General features: G+C 42.0%; 3 protein-coding genes across 5 annotated transcripts; all 3 read left to right on the forward strand.

Annotated features, from left to right (window-relative positions):
- Positions 1-25: 25 nt before the first annotated feature.
- zgc:153615 (uncharacterized protein LOC777747 homolog) lies at positions 26-10,698 on the forward strand. Of its 2 annotated transcripts, XM_047590547.1 has the most exons (8): positions 26-232; positions 542-818; positions 4,304-4,413; positions 7,889-8,006; positions 8,106-8,312; positions 8,693-8,816; positions 9,274-9,367; positions 9,489-10,698. In XM_047590547.1, exons 2-8 carry the CDS (start codon positions 591-593, stop codon positions 9,538-9,540), a joined length of 933 nt encoding a protein of 310 aa, XP_047446503.1. In that variant the 5' UTR covers positions 26-232; positions 542-590; the 3' UTR covers positions 9,541-10,698. The 2 variants fall into 2 exon arrangements, with proteins under 2 accessions (XP_047446503.1, XP_047446504.1); XM_047590548.1 differs by lacking the exons at positions 26-232; positions 542-818 and adding an exon at positions 2,396-2,563.
- A 740-nt stretch (positions 10,699-11,438) lies between these two features.
- On the forward strand, positions 11,439-13,602 carry zmp:0000001127. 2 transcript variants are annotated; one of them, XM_047590551.1, is made up of 7 exons: positions 11,439-12,048; positions 12,151-12,302; positions 12,401-12,487; positions 12,606-12,653; positions 12,748-12,852; positions 13,050-13,085; positions 13,236-13,602. In XM_047590551.1, the coding sequence occupies exons 1-7, from the start codon at positions 11,892-11,894 to the stop codon at positions 13,362-13,364; spliced, it is 714 nt and encodes a 237-aa protein (XP_047446507.1). In that variant the 5' UTR covers positions 11,439-11,891; the 3' UTR covers positions 13,365-13,602. The 2 variants fall into 2 exon arrangements, with proteins under 2 accessions (XP_047446507.1, XP_047446506.1); XM_047590550.1 differs by having other exon boundaries at positions 11,439-12,302.
- Positions 13,603-15,360: 1,758 nt separating this feature from the next.
- Positions 15,361-18,501, forward strand: LOC125010839 (zona pellucida sperm-binding protein 3-like). The gene is made up of 8 exons (XM_047589696.1): positions 15,361-15,861; positions 15,947-16,062; positions 16,150-16,253; positions 16,350-16,527; positions 16,624-16,741; positions 17,430-17,515; positions 17,674-17,942; positions 18,097-18,501. The coding sequence occupies exons 1-8, from the start codon at positions 15,460-15,462 to the stop codon at positions 18,201-18,203; spliced, it is 1,380 nt and encodes a 459-aa protein (XP_047445652.1). The 5' UTR covers positions 15,361-15,459; the 3' UTR covers positions 18,204-18,501.
- The last annotated feature ends 1,385 nt before the right edge of the window (positions 18,502-19,886 follow it).

Raw genomic sequence — 19,886 nt, forward strand, 5'->3', positions numbered from 1 at the left:
ACACGTGACAACTGGGAGACGTGTTTATGCTTCTCTCTCACAAAACTGAGATGCTCGTCTACTTTTTCCTTACTTTCTGTCTGTGAATGTCACTCGGACTGGCTGGATTTTTGCAATATACAAAAGATCCTGCAGGTGACCTTTTATGCAACACCGTGCTCATGCCTGCTATAACTGCCACTTAAAATCGGGGATTAAAATCATATGGAATGGTTGCATTTCTACAATATCGGTAAGTCTTTTGGATGTGTATTTGTGCCAAAGTAGATGTGACTTTTTATTTTATTTTTTTTTTAATACAATTTAGGAATTTAGATCACACTGTGCATGTGTCTGCCAGACACAGATCACATGAGAACATAGCATCTAAGCATGGTTTCATGTTTAAGTACCCTTTGTTATTATATTAACCCTTTTTCCATGCTATCATAAAAAACATCAAGACACCATGTAAACTAAACAGACCAAGACCGCCAACATTAGAGCAACCGATTTTGGTCAGAGATCTGTATCCGACCTCTATCTCTGGCCCTGTTCCCAGCCGGAGCACTTAGCCCCTCCTCCATCCACCCTCCCCACAGTTTGTCTTTATGGAGGACTATGATGTGGACATGGATGAAGAAGAGGAGGGAGACGTATTCACCAGGAAGGCCACAACGGGCCACTGGTGGGAGGACTGTGACGGCAGCGGCGAAAGGCAGCACCAGAGAGAAGGAGGCTGCATGGTAAACAGCCGCAGCTGGGCTGAGGAGCTCCAGGATGTCTTTGCACCACAAGTGTGTTACAATGTAGGGAGAACCAGGCTGTCCAGCATCTCGGTGAGTGTTTGAATGTCTCTCTTCTCTAGCGTGAACGAGTCCACGCTACTTCTCTTGACCACATGAAAACAGAGTGAAATAGGAGCAAGGAAGTGGTTCAATACAAATTGGAAACAAAGATTTCTCCCAAGACAATCATATGTAGAAAATAAAGTGAAAGGTACCAAAAGCTCACGGTTAAAGTATAAATATAAAGCTCTATTTGCAGTCTTTAACTATGCAGTACTGGGTGATGTGTATTTACTATATCTGATTATTCTGGTATGTACATCGATCAGGCAAAACATTATGACCAATGACAGGAGAAATAAATAACATTTATCATCTTGTGACAATACAATGTTCTGCTGGGAAACTGTTGGACCAGACAATCAGTAGATGTTACTTAGACATGTACCACCCACCTACACCACACCAGGAACCCCCACCTCATAGTAATGACACCAGCAGCATGCAGCCTAACACAGGCTCAAAAAAACACGAAAAAAAAAAACATCTCAAGGTGACCTGGCCTCTAAACTCACTAGATCCCAAACTGATCAAGTATCTGTGTGATGATCTGGAACAACCTGATTCACAGAGGCCCCTCCCCTCAACCCACAGGACCTAAATACCCCCACTAACAACATCCTGTTTCCAGACACCACATGACACCCTCACAAGACCCATGTCCATTCTTTCATGAGTCACAACTACCTACACAATATTAGGCAGGTGGTCACAATGTTATGTTTGATTGGTGTACCCAGTCTCCCTGAGAGAATTTCCTGGGATAGGCTGCATATTTTTGGCTAATGAATGATGAGAGATGACTCAAATGTTATCTTATTTTGTGACGCAGCACAATAGATCCCAGCTTGGGAGTGTGTTCTCGTTATTTTTTTGTGTGTGCGTGTATGTGTGTCCGTGTTTGTGCGTGCACGTGTGGACACAAGCGCCCCGCGCTTCCCCGTCTCTCTCATGGCTCGTCACACTCGAATCTGTGATGTGGAATGAGACCGAAGGAGATTCCTTAAGGAGAAACAACTAGATAATGTAAAAGGAAAAATCCCCCACTCTGCTTTAGGGCTGATGCAGACGCGGATGCCATGCGAGTGCTGCTGAAAAGTGCTGAGATCTATTAGAGGAGCATTAATAAACCAACCTTGGCTTCTTTAATTGCTTTTTTTCCCCTAGTGTTGCAGTCTCATGCATCAGCCTATTTTTGGTCTGGCCTTTTAGCTCATATTGCTCACCTTGTGTAGCCACTTATCAACCGTATCACCTACGCTTATTTCTATAAATATAAATGCTGTCTCCTCTCATCAGAACACAGATAGCAAGCAGGTGATATTTTGCCCTTTCCTTTGTATGGGGGGGGGAGATAAAGAGGCCAGGATACAGAAAGCAAGTGAGGAAGATGGAGGAACAGATAACGGATCAGAAAAGCAGTGGCAGCACTGAGCAGCAGCTCCGCCTCTCCCCTCCCTCCTCCGCGTCTCTTTCCTTCTGCTTCCGTCTCTTCCCACTCTTTTCTCCCCTGTTCCCACATCGCCCCCCTCCCTCCCTTCCTCTCTCTTCTGCCCGCTCCCCTCCTCTTCCCTTCGCCTCCCTCCGCTCCCTCCCACCCTCGCTCTCCTGCACGGAGCTGCAGTATATGAGAGGGTCTCCTGGGTCTAGCTTCACTGCAGTGTAGAGGAGAGCAGGACGGCTGTTTCAGTACGATGCGCTGAAGGATGGTTCACCAGGAGAAACGCGTTTACCAGGTGCGGGGATTCGTGTTTGCTTGTGTTGACGTGTTGTTCTGATGGTGTAGCGTACCACACAGGGTAATTACAGGTATCCATGATGGGCATCCATCATGGGTGTGCTGCTCTAGATAAATCAGCCATACTGGAGGAGTGGATGTGATTGCAAAGGGAGTGGGTGTGTTCGTATGTGAAACCTACTGTGTTCTGTCAAATTTTAAATAATTTCATTTAATTGATATGTTTTCTTGATATGATCATATGATGTACTGTGATAAGTCCTTCATGAATGTATTTCTGCTGTAATGAGTGTACGTTTGAAATTGCTCAGCCACACACTTTCATCTTGAGGGGCGAAAATAGGTTATGTATGAATTTGGACGCGTGTATGCGAGAGGTCTGCGAGTAAGGAGGACATCCGGTTGTCTGAAGTGGGCGAGCAGGAGGCAGTGTGGGTTTGGATAGTGAAGGCGATCAACCGATTTGTGCCGTTACATCCCGGCCTCGTCTAATGATGATGCGTCATAAAAGGATGTGAGGTGGGGCAGGTTCGAGGTTATTTTGAGAGAAAAGGCGGATAACGTTAGAGAAACGTCACTAACTTTGGAGGAGGTGATTCATCAACAACTGTTGTTGGCGGTGCGAGTGCCTGTGTCACAGCCACATAAGCAAACGTAGGCGGCCTGGAGAGCATTTGGCACAATAACATCATGTAAAAATACTTTCCTCATTGTGGCTGAGTAGAGAATCGCGTTGCTGAAGCATTTTGTTAAATATTTATGGGTGAGAATCTAACGTGAAGGAAATCAGATGTAAGATGTATGCTAAGATAGCAAACTGCAAAAGGATAAATGGTACAAGGAAGGATTTAAACTGCACAAGTATGGCAAAAAAGAAAGAAGACAAAATGAAATCTGAGATAAACCAAAATGGATAAAACAAACAAAAAAAAAAGAAGTCGTGCCACCTACAGGAAGTTACGAAACACCAGGCAAGAATGATGTGGCATTTTACACCAGAACGTCTGGAGGGATGGCATAGAGTTTGTAATCCGTTTTCAGTTTTAGGTGCTGTCTGGTTAAACGTAAATATTCCCGTTTGTCAAAGATTAGTAATTACAGTCCTGTGGTAGCAATTTCCAAGTAATTCACACAAGAAAATAAAAGTGTACAAAAATGCGCATTTGACTAAAAATGGACAAATACTGTACTTTCCCGCCGGGGTTGAAAGGGGAAGTTATCGGGGTACTGCTGATGTGCTGGACTTAATCATTCATTTGTTCCTTTTACAGCAGTGTGTTCATTCAGGGGTTGTGATGGTTTCCGAGGATGAGTCAAGTGAACATCAGGGTTTACACTGGACAGGCTGGTAGGAGACTAGTCAGTCTCCAACTAGGTCTACAGTCACATTCATACTTTACACGAAACTTTGCACGGTTCCTAAGCAGACCTGAATGTGGGAAGAAATGAGAGCACCCGAATCTGCTTTCTTAACCAGGGTACAGGTGTTATCAGTAGGTTTTTTTTAAGCTTGTGGCGGAGTAGAAGGAATGAACAAAGAACTGATTTCTGATCAGAGAGTGGTCGTTCATTTTATTACTATCCACGCATTCATGGCTTTCATCGGCTTAATCATTCTTCCTCAGAGTGTATGACCCACTTGGTCAAGCAGGCGGAGATGACAGCACGGGAGCTGCACTTTTATTAATACCCTCTAATGCTCCTTGTATTCATGTATTTTGTTCATGGTTTCTGGCAGGCCCAGAGGAATGAGCGAGAGTCCATCAGGCAGAAACTCGCCCTTGGCAGTTTCTATGACGACGAGCCCGTCATCTACACCAGCTGCAGCAAGAACGGCCCATCCTCCCGGTGGGTTGGAGTCGAGTGTGTGTGTGTGTGTTTGTGTGTGTGTGTATGTGTGCACGTGTCAGGATTTGATCAATATGCTGTTGTAGGCCTTTGAAGACCCACACGAAAATTTTTGTGTTGTAGCTGCCGTCACTTCAGAAGTTAAAATCTTTTTTTAGACCTTATTGTCACACAGAAGGCCAGGAAACAGTTTTTGAAACTGTTATATTAGATATAGACTAATAGATACAGAATAAAAATGCTTCAATTAAACACCTTGATCGGGGGGGGGGGGAAACACTGACCTAAGGAGTTTAGGATCGTCTTGATAGGTGTAATCTTTTGATAATTTAATTTGATCACTGGTTTGAAAAGACGACTCCCACTGGAGCAGATGTGGGTAGCACCACTGAAAATATGGGCCCAGCGTGGTCACCTTCCAAGGATTTCATTGTTGTCAGTACAGGTGGGAGGTAGGGGGTGGGAGTGGGGCGAATCTTGCTCTTCTTTTTCGTTTTATTTCAGTCAGATCTGACAGTGGGAAGAACCTCTTTCTGTACGTCAAATGTTTTACTCTGATATGTGTTCTCTTTGGATTTTATGTCCATGTAAACAGTTAAGTTAAAATCTCTCATCAGGACGCTTTCACTTTGGTTGAATAAATGTGGAAGAAATCGATGTGAAACAACAACATACCTTTGGAAAGTTTTGCTCAACTGTATGTTATTTAGATTTTGTTTGCTTCCCATATAAGGAGCTTCCGTTAAGATGACTAGAAAATATAATACATTTAACCAAACGCTAACTAAACGCTAAAATCAATAGCTTGTATTCTTTGGGGCATGTTGATGTCTAATGAAAATCCCAAATAAGGTGATTCTGAAATAGTTTTTTGACTGACTTTAAAAACTGTGGTGTTCCTTTCGTAGCCTAAGGAAACTCTAAATGAAAACCTGCTTGATAATCCAAATATGTTCAGTTTTGCAAAGTTGTAAATGGTCTGTTTATAAGATTTCATAATTAAGTTTTTCCAGTTCAGTTGAGATAAGTTAAAATCAGTCCTCGACAGTATGGGAAGTTAAGACTAACAGCCAAGAGATGGCGATGTTGTCACATTATTTATTAACTAAACCAGAGGTCTTCAACATTTTTCAGACCAAGGACCCCACACTGATGGAGAGATTAAGTATGGACCCCCTACCTACTGTATATGTTCTATATTAAACTCGGCCTAGTGCTATTTATAAATAAATATTATTATTATTATGATTTTGCATTCAGTATTAAGTCATCCCTCGTCCCTTTACTAGAATATCTTGGATTCATGTTAAGATGTATTCCCCCCCAAGTGTTTTGACTGACTCACCACCGGCTCTGTTGTCAAGCACAAGTGGCAGTAAATGACAGCGGCTCTCATATGTGGACGTCTTATTAGAAGCAGTGACTCATTTGGCAAAGAGAAGGCGCAAAAAGAAAAGTTAAGTAATCATGTGTCTTGTCAGAAAATAGAGGAAAAGAGCAAGTGAGTCACGTAAATCAAAAAATGAGCTGAAAAAAGTGAAAGCTTTCCCGGAAACCCGCAGACACATTTACAGTCAGCCTAAGAGAGTTCATGCTGGACTTCACAATAAGTCTTTTTTTTTTTTTTTTTTTTTGGAGGGGGAGGTGAAATTTATAGTGGTAGAATATTTATAATATTAAAAGTCATTAAAAATATTTCTCTTCCATTCAAAAGTGTGCACAGAAAACAATTAAATGATAATGTTATCTGAAAGTGTTGTGATTTATTTTACAATATTAGTCTGTGTTTGCCTTAAAACATTAGTATTCAATTCAATTTAATTTAATTTATAAATATATTATATTATACATCTCTTACAAGCTGCAGCTTATTTTATATAATATATATTTAATTTAATTTAATGTAATTTAATTTAATTTAATGCCTATGTACATACGGTATTAAACATGTTGGCCTGTAGCATCCTGTTTTAAAGCTCAGTATAGTTACAGTTTTATCTTCTAATTTAAAGCCTTTGTAGGAAAATTTTACAAATATGTATTGAAAGTGTTACGCTGTAGATTCTGACATCAAATCCAGCAAAAGGAAATAATTTTTCCCATGACGGTGGTATTTGTGAGGTTCTGAGGTTTGGGACGCCCACTAAAGCTCTGCCGCTGGAAGGAGTTGCGTTTCATCAGACATGAGGTGGATAAAGTCAACCACCACACCCACAGACAAGTTCTCAGCTTTGACCTCTAGTAACTTTCTGGCTCATTGATTTTTTCCCCTTGCATTACCTTTTACTTTATAGCAATCAGTGGGCCCCCCCTCCCCAAACACACACACGCACACACACACAGACTCCCGTTTGCGGAAGTGCAGGTCTTACTGCTCCTGAAAGAAGAAGTGATGCCTGAAATAAGTGCACAGCTGCAATTGGTAGAATTTGAACCATGTGACCTCGATTGGAGGTAAAGGTACGTCCTGCGGGGTTTGGTTATGGGTGGAAATTCCAGCAGCACGGTATCCAGTTCGTGAGAGGCTGCTCAAGTAGGTGTTCTCACTCTGCAGGGGGAGGGCACTTTGGGCTGTTAGGTTCTTTCAGAGTTCTATGATCTGGAATTTAATGAATGGAGTTTGGTTTTTCAAACTGCTGAGGGTGAGGTTTCAGTGGTTTGTGTGCAACTGGCACTGTAACTAGCTTCGGTTGTTTCTTTAAAACTTAAAACTCAACCTACTTCCAGCTTTTAAGTCAGACCGTGTGAATTTCGCGGCTCTGTCAAATTCTCCTTCACCAGCACCAAATAAGGCCATTTTCTGGGCCTCCGTTAGGCTGGAAAGCTTCCCAAAGATCGTTTTGAAGTGGGAAAGTTGGACGCTCACAGTTGTATCATAACAATTCATCAATTATAACAAACATATGACGTATAATATAGTTAGTATAAAAGTTTCATATTTTTCATAAAAAAAAGGAAAGAAAAAGGAAACACTTTAGGCTTCTTTTCTAATTAGAAAGAAAAAACTATAAGCACTCTTCCTGTGTTGTGATGTAAAAAATCCAGATGTTTCCCCATGGCATCAGACACATGATGTTAAGTGCAGTACAAACTTTTTCACCATTCCACTTCTCTCCCTGTGCCACGCTTTGTTTTTGTTGTTTCAGTCGGTCTCCAACCACTTAATCGCACCGACATTCTGCAGACGCTTAAACTGTTTTGGTCCAAACGTTACCCGGCTTTTCCGCTCCCCGCCCCTTCCTTCGTAAACAATGTTATTCGCCGCCACTATCTGTAGGATAACCGTGTTGAGGGCACAGTGACACAAATTCCCACTATGGTCTTGCGTGTTGTGACTGCCTTTGTGTTTTGTTTTGTTTTGTTTTTTGTGTGCAGAGCAAATCTCTACAATCCATACGTAATTTCCCTTTTGTACCCATGGGTTTCGTTGTGGCTAAAAGACGTTTTCTGTGTCTCCGGGTTGTGTTTTCCTCAGGCTGCAGAGTGGGGTGAACCTGCAGGTGTGTTTCGTTAACGACAGCAGCAGCGACAAAGACAGCGATGCTGAGGACAGCAGGACAGAGACCAGTCTGGACACGCCGCTCTCACCTGTGGTAGGCACCCATAAGGCAGCGCCCGTGTCTCATTGTGCATTTATTTTATGCCACCACTCTGCTCAGAGACTGGCATCACAATATCACGTCCTTTTTCAGAGCAAGCAGAGCTCGTCACTATCTGACCGAGACACTGCGGAGGAGGACTCTGACCCGTTAGACGACTGCGGCGGGTTTTGGAGGGTGCAGCGGAGACTTCAGGAGGAGGCCCGGGTGGCGCTGGCTTTGGCTAGACCCATGGCCCGCATGCAGGTGGAGGTGGAGAGGCAAATCCAGCTGCACAGACGTTCACCTGTGGCTGACCTGGTTAGTCAGGGAGAGAGCGATACATTTATCTATTTGTTCTTTATTCCATGAAAAAATGCTATTTAAGGATTCCAAATCTGAAGGGAAAGTGGAGTGACCGTACGCCGCTGTTCCAGTAAACGCAGCACAATAATAATTACATGAGGGACTTGCATGGCTTTGAAAGGTCAACAGTCATGCGTGCTTGCGTGCGTACACAAGAGAAAGTCCCTAGAAACTGCTGAACAAAAAGCATTGAAAGTTTGTCCCATTGGATGGATAAGGGGCATTTGCATTTCCAGTTAGATCCAGCCGCCTTTTTTTTTTTTTATCACATACTTTTAATCTTTATTCATTCTCACATGCGGTCATTTCCTGTCTGTGCGCTTTCACATTTACAGCTTCCCCATCTACCCCACATCAGCGAGGGCTTAATGAAGAGGAATCTGAGGCGAGGGGACATGAGGGACATGAGTCTCGGACAGCTGCAAGTCATCACGAATGACTTACACTCACAGATTCAGAGTGAGTCCACACACACACGTTAAATCGCTGTATTTGATAAACCCCCTGCCCCCTGCAGGATTCTACCAACCCCAAATTTTAGAGGAAGTAAGTTTGTTGTGTTACATTTTTAGAAAATAGGTGTGAATTCGTTTTTTTACGCATCCAAACTATTTTCACATTCAAATTACGTATAAAAGCAAGTGTTTAATGAACTCTGCTGATGGTCCTTTTAAATGTCAAGGCTATTAGTCAGCGGCGTGAACCTTTTTGGGAAATGAATTCTGTCACCAGCTCCATGGAATACCAAATAAATCAAAAGCAAAAATGAATCCCCTGAAAAAGGTAAACGTAGGAATCAGAGCATGGGAATCTTCTAACCTTCCCCCCACCCCCGCAGATCAGACTTGTAAGAGGGTTTCTACCGGTCACCATAGCGACCCCTTTAACAACTGAATCCATCTTTAACGTAACACAGGTCTAAACGAGGAGCTGGTGCAGCTGCTGCTGATGAGGGACGAGCTGCATGTGGAGCAGGACGCCATGCTGGTGGACATAGAGGACCTCACCAGGTGAGCCGCCGTTGTATCCGTCCCGTATCCATCCGCCGCGCAAATTCTGCGAGGGCTGTCTGTGCGAACCTCGTTTGGAGATGTTCTCACTTTGATGTCCTTCTTGTCTTTGTTGTGACAGGCATGCGCACAGCCATCAGCGGCACCAGGCTGAGAAAACTATCTCTAAATAAACATTCCCGTCTACACGTGTGTCTGTCTGCACGAACCCCTCCTGCCCCCCACACCCTCCTCCCCACCACCACCACCACCACCACCACACCCCCCACACTCCACAGACTGTCACTAGTGTTGCAAATGAAGCCCCACCCGTGCTGACCGCTTGTGGAGAGCTGAATACAGCGAATGGTACTGACACACGCACACACACTTAATAAAAATTGGCCACGTGAAGCTCTCAGAGAACGAGGCCCGTACGAGAAGATCACGGATTTCAGTGTGGACAGCTGAGAATTGCGCAGGCATTTCACTTCCACTTCAGAGAACTCAAGGGGAATCGTCCCGACTTCATTCCGACCCCGAGTCTTCTTGGCCCATTTTTTGCACGGTTCATTTATTTGTGTTAATGCTGTGTTGGGACTGATTGAGACCCACAAACAATTAGCGTCAGTTTCGTCCCTATAATAATGAAGAGAGTTGATCAGTTCATCTGTAGAAATGCTCCGTTCACCCGTGTACCGTTTATTCCCCTGAGAGCACTGTGCCATTGCTGTTTACCGCCAGAATTCACTATCAGACGTCTCAAAAGTATCTGGGCTGTTGCAATAGAAAATGACAGACACAATGTACCTGCTGCAGCAGCTTCACACATAATAGTCATTTAGACACAGTACCGGATAGTAGCTGCTACAGTTTCCACCTGCTTTTAAGATATACATAGAGCTTTACTGGACAAATTTGTATTGATCTGAAAGTAAAATACACAAACCTAAGTGATTTTGAAATTATTTTCAAGTTGATAAAAAGATTTAACAAAAAAAATAGAGAAGGGGAACAGAAAAGCCTCTTATTAAAATATGCAATGTAATTTTTGTTGAGCTTAATTTACTAAAAATAAAATATGTAGAAGTAATATATCATAAGCTTGGGCGCACATCTATTTTATCTGTTTAAAAGGTTTATGAACATGCTGTATGTACATGTTAAGATACTTTATTAAAGGAATGAAGACTTGTTGAGTTTTAAGTGTTTTCACCTTTTTTGCCTTCTCAGAATGTCGTTTAACACAAAGTCAAACTTTGTTTTGATATTGTTTTCTCCGTTGATAAATGTACTGTATTATGATTGTAAAAGCAAAGAAAATCCAGTAATAAATGTTTCAAGTGTGTGAATTTTGTCCACGCTTTGGCTGAATTTCATTGGATCCGAATTGCACTCCGTCATTCATGATTCGCAGGGACGCCCTTGTAAACCTCCGAGGGTTGAGTCACCCGAGTGACTAATGTCTCGGTGCCCTCTCATTAACATCTCATTAACAAAACTCGAAGTGACACAGAAACGAGCGGCCGAGTTTCTCTGCTCTTTGCACCTCTGTGCTGGTGTTCACACTTGCGTAATTATAATTTCATGGAGCAGTACCGTAAGCGAGAGGGGAACTGCTTTTACCGCCCTGACAAAAATAACGCTCACGATCTCATCGAAATTACACTCAGACTTTAACGATCCACAAGGGAAACTGCTGGGCCATAGTAGCTTAATTGTTACAAAAAGATGAGCTGTTGTACAGCTGGACTGAGTAAGGAATAAAATAAATTGTGCAGCCTAAAAAACAATAATCTGTACATTTCACTTGTTCTTCAACACTCACGGATCGATAATCACCACCTCAGATGGTGTCTCCAAGTTAATACACATACATACAGCTGTAAGAAAGCTAAGGAATTAATATTAGGAATGAAATTCCTTACAAAAGACGAGAAAAAAACATCTGAAATACACCTGTTTTCCTACTTGTATAATACAGTCTTTAATAAAATTCATTATCTAATAAACTGATCATTTTTTATTTTACTAGATAATATTTATTTTAATTTTATTTTTTTATCTTATTATCTTATTTTATTTTGCCGTTTTCGTTGTTTTTAAGAGTGTTAACTTTTATGTGCAACTAAGATACTGTGACAAAGTAATTTCCCTCGTGGATCATTAAAGTCTGTCTCAGTCCAAATAATCCATATATGTTTCCTGTTGTTGTTGATATGTTTCCTCATCCTCACAAACAAATCAAATAAGAAAAAATAAACTTTGTTGCTGATTGATGGTGCGCTGGACAATATTGGACAGGTGTCAGACGAAGCGACGCAGGATCACAAGTCAAAATAGAACATGAGATAATGTTTTCACTTTGTCGCATTTGGAAATGTCAACAATGGTCAGCACTGTCGATGGTGACATCATCACCGCCATTGTTTTCACTGCCTTCACCCCAGCATAGGTGTGTAGACCTTTACTCACCGGCACCTTGTGTTAATTCCAGTTTCACCAAACCATTGAACTGTGTAGGGGGAAAACAGGAAATTACACAATGTTGACTGTGCACTTTCAAGTTACAGTTAAGTCAAAACACTACCGTACTCAGAGGGAAATCCCTGCGTCAGCCTGTATAAAACACTTAAGGAGTCTGAGTTCAGACACAACCAGAGATCAACAACCAACAACCAAGATGCAGCTCATCAAGCTCTGTGAGTACAGCGTGACTGAACACTGTTTCATACTTGCAAAACTACTTTATTTTGTTATACTAGCTGTAAATTTACTGTTGTATCTTTTTCTCTTCATTGCAGACATTGCTCCTGCACTGCTGCTCCTAGCGCTCACCTGTGATGTGTGGCAGGTCGGTCAGACTATGCCAGTGGATTACAAAATAAATATGGCGGACTCCTGCATTGATCACGCACGGGCGCTTCTAGTGAACATCACTGATACGCTCTCAGAGGTAGGGCTATGGAACTGTGTGAGCTTGAAGTCATTGACTATCATCTAAAGTTCTTGCAGTTAATGATTTGTCGTGAAAATCCTCTTTTGATGTAACAGAACAAGCTGTTCAGTGGAATCAGCTGCATGAAGCAGAACATGGAGCTGAACACGGGCACCGACACGCCATCTGTGTGCGCGCCACAGGTACAGTTTTATAGATACAGAATGGCAGCGTTCTGCATCCTCGTCTTTTCCCCCGCTTACAATGAACATCTGCTGTGTCTCTTATAAAGCCACTTACAAAACTGTATTCGTCCCTCAGGGATCAACCTGCCCTGGACTCACTCAGCCTACACCACAGTTCAATCAGGTGGGTACACTTGTACACTTGGAAACCTTTTCTACTGTTGAGTTTTCATTTTCCCGACCGTGCTAGAACATTTGTGTGCTGCCTTCCCATCCAGGAGTCCTGTCTGATGAGCATCAAAAAGGACCTGACCTACTACTACAAATTTCTCGCAGCTCACCCGGACAGACCAACCGTGTACCACCTCCGAGAAGTCATGGACGTAAGTTTGGACACGCACACAGCACTGCATATGTTCCCCTTTGGTGTAGCTGTTTTAAAATGAACTCTGGCTCTTAGAATAAAACCACCCTGCTATCTGCTTTAGATGTGACATACTTCTACGGTCAATATTTGCTTCATTTCCCGCATGAACGAACTGTTACTGAAAAATATAACAAAATCTTTTGCTTTCAACAGAGCTGCTTCAAAGTGCATCTGCTGGACTTGGAGGAGGTAAGAGATATACTGTGTATTATAGACAGTCCTTAATAAATGTTTTCTAGGATATTCTTTGTTAAAAAAGAATTACAATAATTATATTGTTAGGTAAGATCATTGGGAAACGATCATACTAATAGATTTGCTTGTGTGTTTTTTCTCAAGGATACTACAGTCCGTGCAAGCACCTACGATGAAAGACTGTCCCTCTGCAAAGTGCTGAAGGGGTTCCAGGTCCGCACCATAACAATCAACCGAGTCATTGGATACTTGGCCTCAGAGGAGATGAAATGAGTCGTCGCTGGGCTCCAACACAAGAATATTCACTGGAAAGCTATACAGAACCACTGCATATTCACATACAAATTACATAAACTACAGTAACGGCCAGGCCGTTACATTCAAATCATCTAGAAGCAGAAGAACAACAGAAAACACTTGGAAATCTACTTTATAATTTTTTTAAAGATATATATTTATTAAGTTTATGTGACCATACGTATAATTTATATTTAAACATCCAGATGATGTGGAAAGGTACTTTTTTTAAAAAAAAAGTGTATTAACTGAATATTTATTTATTTGTTAAATTGCGGATTTATATTTATTTATTTTCAACTATTTATTGTGATGTGTTTATCTGATTCTAAGAATCATCAAATAAATGTTTGTCTTGCATAATACCTGCTGTTTTATCATTTATTTGTTCGCTCTGATTTAGAAAAGAAAAGAAAAGAAAAGAAAAGAAAAGAAAAGAAAAAGATAGACTGCGTGAGATATCAGTAATATCAGCGACAGTTGAACATAATGTGTGATTTACAGGAAAACTGAATTTTCTTCAATGTTGATTTCTGCCATAATGGGATTTTGTCATAATACTATACGACACACGTGACTGTGGTTTCGCACTCTGCCCTGCAAGCTGAACATGAGGGAAATGTTTAAACACAAACAAAATGCAGTTCGGAAACTCCAGTGTTAATAGAATAATCTGTTTACCATAATAAAGGCAGCATTTGGCGATTGTGATATTTAGAAGGATGTGAAAGTCAGCCAGAAGTCACTGTCCGGTTTATGGTTTGGACTTAAGCTCATATAAGTAATAGGACTTTAGATGAACAGTAAGATTTTGATCAACAGAAGCGCAGCAAACAATCACTCTATTAAATTTGTCGTGGATTGTTTACAACTAGCAGAGAATTTCCAGTGGAATGTCCAGATAATGATTGCCTAGTCAGTTGAAGACTCAGGGTGCAACTCACTGCACGTTTCAATTGTTCCGAGGCATTTGCATGCAACATGAGACACCTGTGGTTGTTCACAAATGAGGTCACATGACAACATGTGCGGTTCTGGTCACCAGTGTGCAGCACTTGAGTTTCCACCATATTCGCCTGTGTGTGCTTTAACAGTAAAGAAACAAACGAACAAAACAAATAAGGTGTATATCTCACCAGTCCATATCCTGAAACAGGATCAGAGCTGTAACCTGTTCTGTCATAAAGGTGATGTCTCAAAAGTGCAGGTGAACCGCCTTGGTTAGTCTTTACATCATACTGAAAGCGAAATACAGCTTTTTGTTTCAGTTTACGAGCCTTCTGTGTTTAAAGGAACAAGCACTGTTGACATTTGTGGCAGCTGAGGTTGAGAAAGACCTTTGGTCACAGAACAACCTGTTCTCATCAGCTTATGTCATGTTTTATTAATAGACCTTCAGACATTTAATGTTTCCATACAGGTAAAGCACAAAAGTGGGACCCCCACTAAGAGAATCCAGGACCCAGGAAAATGTATATAATATTGCTCCAGGAGGATTTTGTATTGTAATTTTTATATTTAATAATTAAACACTGTCGCACCACCTACAATTTAAACTGTGCGGCTTAGCTTAACATGAATGTAAAAGCAAAGACACACTTGTAAACTGAAGATAAATTATTAACAAACCTGTTCAGTTTACTTAATCTATCCGGCTAGAAACGACACATTAAAGTTCTGCAGTAGTGGTGACACCTGGTGGGGACTCAAGCTCATGGCATGTTTTTTTTTTTTTTTTTTTTTTTTTATATTTTACTTTATTTATTTATTTTTTATTTTTTTGTTTTGTTTTGTTTTGCTCAGGTAATAGACCATACTGTCAAAATACTGTATGTTATTTTATGATCTAATCAAGATAGTATCATAGTTTGATCATAGTTTGAGTAAAATCTATTAATTGACCGAAACTCCGCATTTTCGACACACGTGAAATAATAAATGAACACGCGCGCTGCGTAATGAGCCAAACTTCGCGCACAGGTGTGCTTGAGCACTCCCAATCACTTACAGCTGTGGTAGTATTTTCAGGGGCTGTCAGACCTCAACGCTCACTTCCCAAACCTGGCAAAGAATGGACCGCGGCCTGCAACGACTCCTTCCTTGGTGCTTTATCGTTTTCTTCTCCGTTCCTACGCTCGCAGAGAGCCGGCTAGTGTACAACCGAGGCCCAGCCATTGACTCACAATACGACCTGCTCGCGATTTATCATGAATACCGGCAGCCGGCCGTGAAACAGCAGCAAAGCGCGGAGCTCGGTGTGCAGCCTCGGCCTGTCGTGGTCAAGTGTCACCCGGATTCGATGGAGGTCGTGGTGCAGGCTGACATGTTCGATACAGGCCTGCGGGTGGACGGCAGACACCTGCGGCTGGGCCTCGGTGCCGTGAGTGAAGGGAGTGATTGCGGAGCAGTCCCTTCAGGAGAGGAGGAATTCACCATCCACGTCTGGTTGGTGGATTGTGGATCCAAACTTTCAGTAAGCATTGTACTGTTTTTCGTGTGTAGTCACCAAAAGTAGAAATTGAGTTATACAGACTACATTATCCAAAATTGTGTTTCAGCCGTCAAAAGAGGACATTATCTATTCCAATGTCCTGGTCTACTCTCCCCAACCTTCCTCTGATGGTTTATTTCGACTCGATGGAGCTGTTATTCCGGTTGAATGCCACTATGAAAGGTGAGTTGAGCACATTAGCAGCTGTTTCTGATTCATTTTTTAAAAAAATGTTTGCATTAAGCCTCAACTGCTTTTGTCTGTTTTCAGGAAATATTCCATGGATAAGATTTCCCTGCATCCTACCTGGGTTTCTTTTATCTCCAGGGCCTCAGCAGATGACCAGATAAACTTCAATCTGCTACACATGACTGGTATTAAAAGGCTAACAAGAATGGATCATCACACTGAATATCAGACAAATCCATGTCTGAGGAGTGCCGTGTTTCCTTTTTGTCCTGTCTGTGCAGATGATTGGCAGTTTGAGAGGGGCTCTCATACATACTTCCTGGGTGACCCCATCCGTTTTGAAGCCTCTGCCATTATTGGCAACCACTTGCCCCTGCGAGTGTTTGTTGACCGCTGTGTGGCCACGGCGACTCCTGACACAGAGGCGGCATTAAGATACGTCTTCATTGACGGCCATGGGTGAGCTGCACAACCACATCTTCCCTCCTGTTGCATAAAACGAAACGCGATATCATGGCTTTTGTCATTTCTTTCAACTTTTTGCTTCCGTAAAAGATGTCTCGCAGATGCTTTCCTGACGAACTCCAGCTCACGATTCCTACCGAGGGTCGAGGAACACAAGCTGAGATTTCAGCTGGATGCCTTCAAGTTCTACCAGCAACCCAACAACCAGGTCGACTGTTGCTCATACATCATACAGCCATCAATAATTTGCAAATGATGGTCGATGGCTTGGATCATGAGCCAAGCCTTCTCCGTGCTTTATTCTTCCTGTTACTGGGGTATTGTCTGTTTAGTCTCAATATTTTTGAAGGTCATAAATTATTTGTATTTTAAGCTGAGACCTTTGTATTTACTTCCATCTTCTCTCTCTCTCTCTCTCTCTCTCTCTCTCTCTCTCTCTCTCTCTCTCTCTCTATATATATATATATATATATATATATATATATATTATATATATATATATATATATATATATATATATATAGTAGACTTGGAAATACCAGACCTTTTAACCTGCTTAACTGATTAAACAATAATCCCACACTGTTCTATGAAACAGCTTTTCAGTCAGTTGTTCAATTACTTTTGATGGGGGTGACTGCTGTTATCAAGGAGTGTCATTGCTGTGGGGTAGGGGTGCCTGGTCTGATCTCGGTGGGTGCTACATGTCTCGGTAACATCCTCATGATTGTCAGATCCAAAAGTTTCTCAGCAGAATATTGTATTTGTCACGAGATGGTCAATGTTGTTCACTTCTCCTGTCAGTCGTTATAATGTTGTTGCTGATTGGTGTATGTGTACATGAGACCTGAAACAAGAGTATGTTTGCGTTTAACACAAATATATTTCTCCTACAGGTCTACGTAACATGCTACATGAAAGCTGTTCCAGTAACGTCGTCAGTCAGCTCTCGAAACCGGGCCTGCTCCTTTATTCAGAACCGGTATTTTGCTAATGATGAAGCATTGCCAATACTATCAGAAAATGTTTACCTCTGTTAAAGCCTTCTAATTAAGTAAAATGCACCATTTTCCATTCACAAAATTTTGAAGGGAGGCCCTTTAAATAAATTATTCAGAAATAATTTGTCTCCTCGTCTAGATGGCAGTCGGTGGATGGGAATGACCAGGTATGCAGAAGCTGTGACGCGTCCCATCCAGAGGAGGAGCCTACATCCCCAGAACCTCCTAAAACTACTATGAGCACCAACGCATGGCCCACCACGACCTTGCAGGAAAGTTTACACAACAGACCCCAACATCAGCCGGCTAAATACATCCGATTCCGTCCAGAAGCGCATCCAAGCCAACACAACAAACCTCAGCAGCCCTCGGCTAAATTAGTGAAGAGAGGAACGGACTACAAAGCAGGTGAGTAGGGATGAATGATTGAAGGGTTAAATCTGTCCATGCCAAACAGATTATTTAGTTTGTGTGTTATTCAAAACGTGTTCGTTTGAATCTTTCACAGAGCTGGAAGACAGCCTTCGCATTGAAAATGAGTGTCATGTGGGTTGTTTTACAGAGCAAACTGTCCAGCTGGGACCCCTCATTGTGCTGCCATCCAGCAGATTTGTCACAAAGCCAGCAGCTTCCAAAAAAGTAATTTCACCACAGAACAACACCGCCTGAGACTCGGTATACTTGACTGGAGAGCTACAAGGCGAGCACGTTTTGGACATGACAGACAATGCCCCACGAATACAGAGATTAATCTCGTCATTCAGATGCAAATCTTGCTTATTAAAAAAAGAAAAGCTTTTCCTGTAAACTTTGTCAGCCGTTGTCAAAGAAATCATTGTATTTTGTTAAAGTTCATATATATTCTGTATGTAAATGACAAATTCTCTCTCCAGTAAGCCTTTTACAACAATAACTTTGTTTTCCCTTCTTTGCTTCTGCCTTCAAATACAAAACACAACAAACCCGACATCCTGTAATTCTTGGCTTGTGAACTTGATATGGCTTTTGCAAACAATTTAATTAGCATTGGGTTTTAAGCACTTAGCTCATTAGAGCTACAACAGAAGAGGATGGGTTTTGTGCTCTTCAAAACAAACGCACACAATGCATCCTTCCTTTTGTTGACAGATTCATCTGACCTAATGCCAGTTGAGGAGAAATGCAGACACGCTATTAGGGAGCACTTCCTTCCATTACATCCCACAACCCACTCATGTAGTCACATTATTGATTTCATTACAAAAGGTATATGATATAACATAAAATGTAGGCCTGATGTGGCACATCCAGTAAAATGATTAGTCGCAGTTCTCTGTGCTAATGGGATATTGGAAAAATTGCAACAGTTTGAGTTTTAGCAAAAAAAAGTCCTATACCGGTGTCAGGAGTCGATACTTTTCATGTACTGCGTCATACACAATGATCAGCTTAAATGGACCAAACCACAGCAGCCTTTTAAGTAATGACCTCACTTGACCCATGACGATGCAATATTAATATTGCAAATGGAAATTCGCTGTGCTCTTGCCAGCAACAACATTTAAGTTATTTAGGGATTAGTTGTCAGGACCTCGGACAGCGTCCTCATTGTTTTCCCCCGGTGGGCGCTCTCCGTGGTCCTGGACTGTCTAACTCTCGGGGTCCACTGATTTTGTTGTCCCCTTCCACGTTCAGGATTAATAGTGTCATTTTTCAGTTGCCGTCGAGACTTGTCGATTTCTTGGGCGCCTGTTCACTTCTATGACAAATCTATAAAACCATTGTAGGACTGTGTTTAGGAATGGTTGGAAGCTATCGAGGTACCGGCTAAGTGCATAATAAATCAAGAGTGAAGAACAACTGGGAGTTAAAGTCGAGCTGATTAGCATATCCATATGTTGCAGAGACTATAGATGTGCATTCAGCTGTGAGCAGCCCCAGTTATTGAAAGCGTATCATTTATTGTGTGGGCTGCGGACTAATGATTGTTTGGGAAGTTGTTTTTCTTTTTTTTCTGTGTTTTTATATCTCTTCTGGGCATGCGGTGCGTTAGTGATGGCTCTGCGTCACTGTTTCAACCAAGGCATCTTTCAGCGCTTCATGCCCACGTGAATCGTCTCGCCCGCATCCTGTTTTTAGAGCTTCATCGGATCATTTCATCCAGCTGAAAACAACAGCGATGCTTTTCTACAGATGCCAAGTATTGCTACTCCTGACAGCTTGCCTTCTAGTCAATACAGCTGTGTATTCCATCCGAAGATGCAGAAAGGGCGCTTGCCCGGACCAGGTCTGCTGCACGCAGGGAAACGCCACCACTGCCTTCGACTGTTGCAAGCCGCCCGAGGACAAAACTTACTACAACATCGCCATGAT

The sequence above is a fragment of the Mugil cephalus genome, chromosome 7 (assembly GCF_022458985.1).
Source record: "Mugil cephalus isolate CIBA_MC_2020 chromosome 7, CIBA_Mcephalus_1.1, whole genome shotgun sequence".
NCBI lineage: Eukaryota > Metazoa > Chordata > Actinopteri > Mugiliformes > Mugilidae > Mugil > Mugil cephalus.

Coding starts and splice junctions, on each gene's coding strand:
- zgc:153615 (XM_047590547.1), top strand. CDS start 591: ATGGAGGACTATGATGTGGACATGGATGAAGAAGAGGAGGGAGACGTA. Junction 8,817..9,273: donor CTTACACTCACAGATTCAGA/GTGAGTCCACAC, acceptor AACGTAACACAG/GTCTAAACGAGGAGCTGGTG. Junction 9,368..9,488: donor GACATAGAGGACCTCACCAG/GTGAGCCGCCGT, acceptor TTGTTGTGACAG/GCATGCGCACAGCCATCAGC.
- LOC125010839 (XM_047589696.1), top strand. CDS start 15,460: ATGGACCGCGGCCTGCAACGACTCCTTCCTTGGTGCTTTATCGTTTTC. Junction 15,862..15,946: donor ATTGTGGATCCAAACTTTCA/GTAAGCATTGTA, acceptor ATTGTGTTTCAG/CCGTCAAAAGAGGACATTAT. Junction 16,254..16,349: donor CAATCTGCTACACATGACTG/GTATTAAAAGGC, acceptor CTGTCTGTGCAG/ATGATTGGCAGTTTGAGAGG.
- zmp:0000001127 (XM_047590550.1), top strand. CDS start 11,892: ATGTTGACTGTGCACTTTCAAGTTACAGTTAAGTCAAAACACTACCGT. Junction 12,488..12,605: donor CATCTGTGTGCGCGCCACAG/GTACAGTTTTAT, acceptor TTCGTCCCTCAG/GGATCAACCTGCCCTGGACT. Junction 12,853..13,049: donor ACCTCCGAGAAGTCATGGAC/GTAAGTTTGGAC, acceptor TGCTTTCAACAG/AGCTGCTTCAAAGTGCATCT.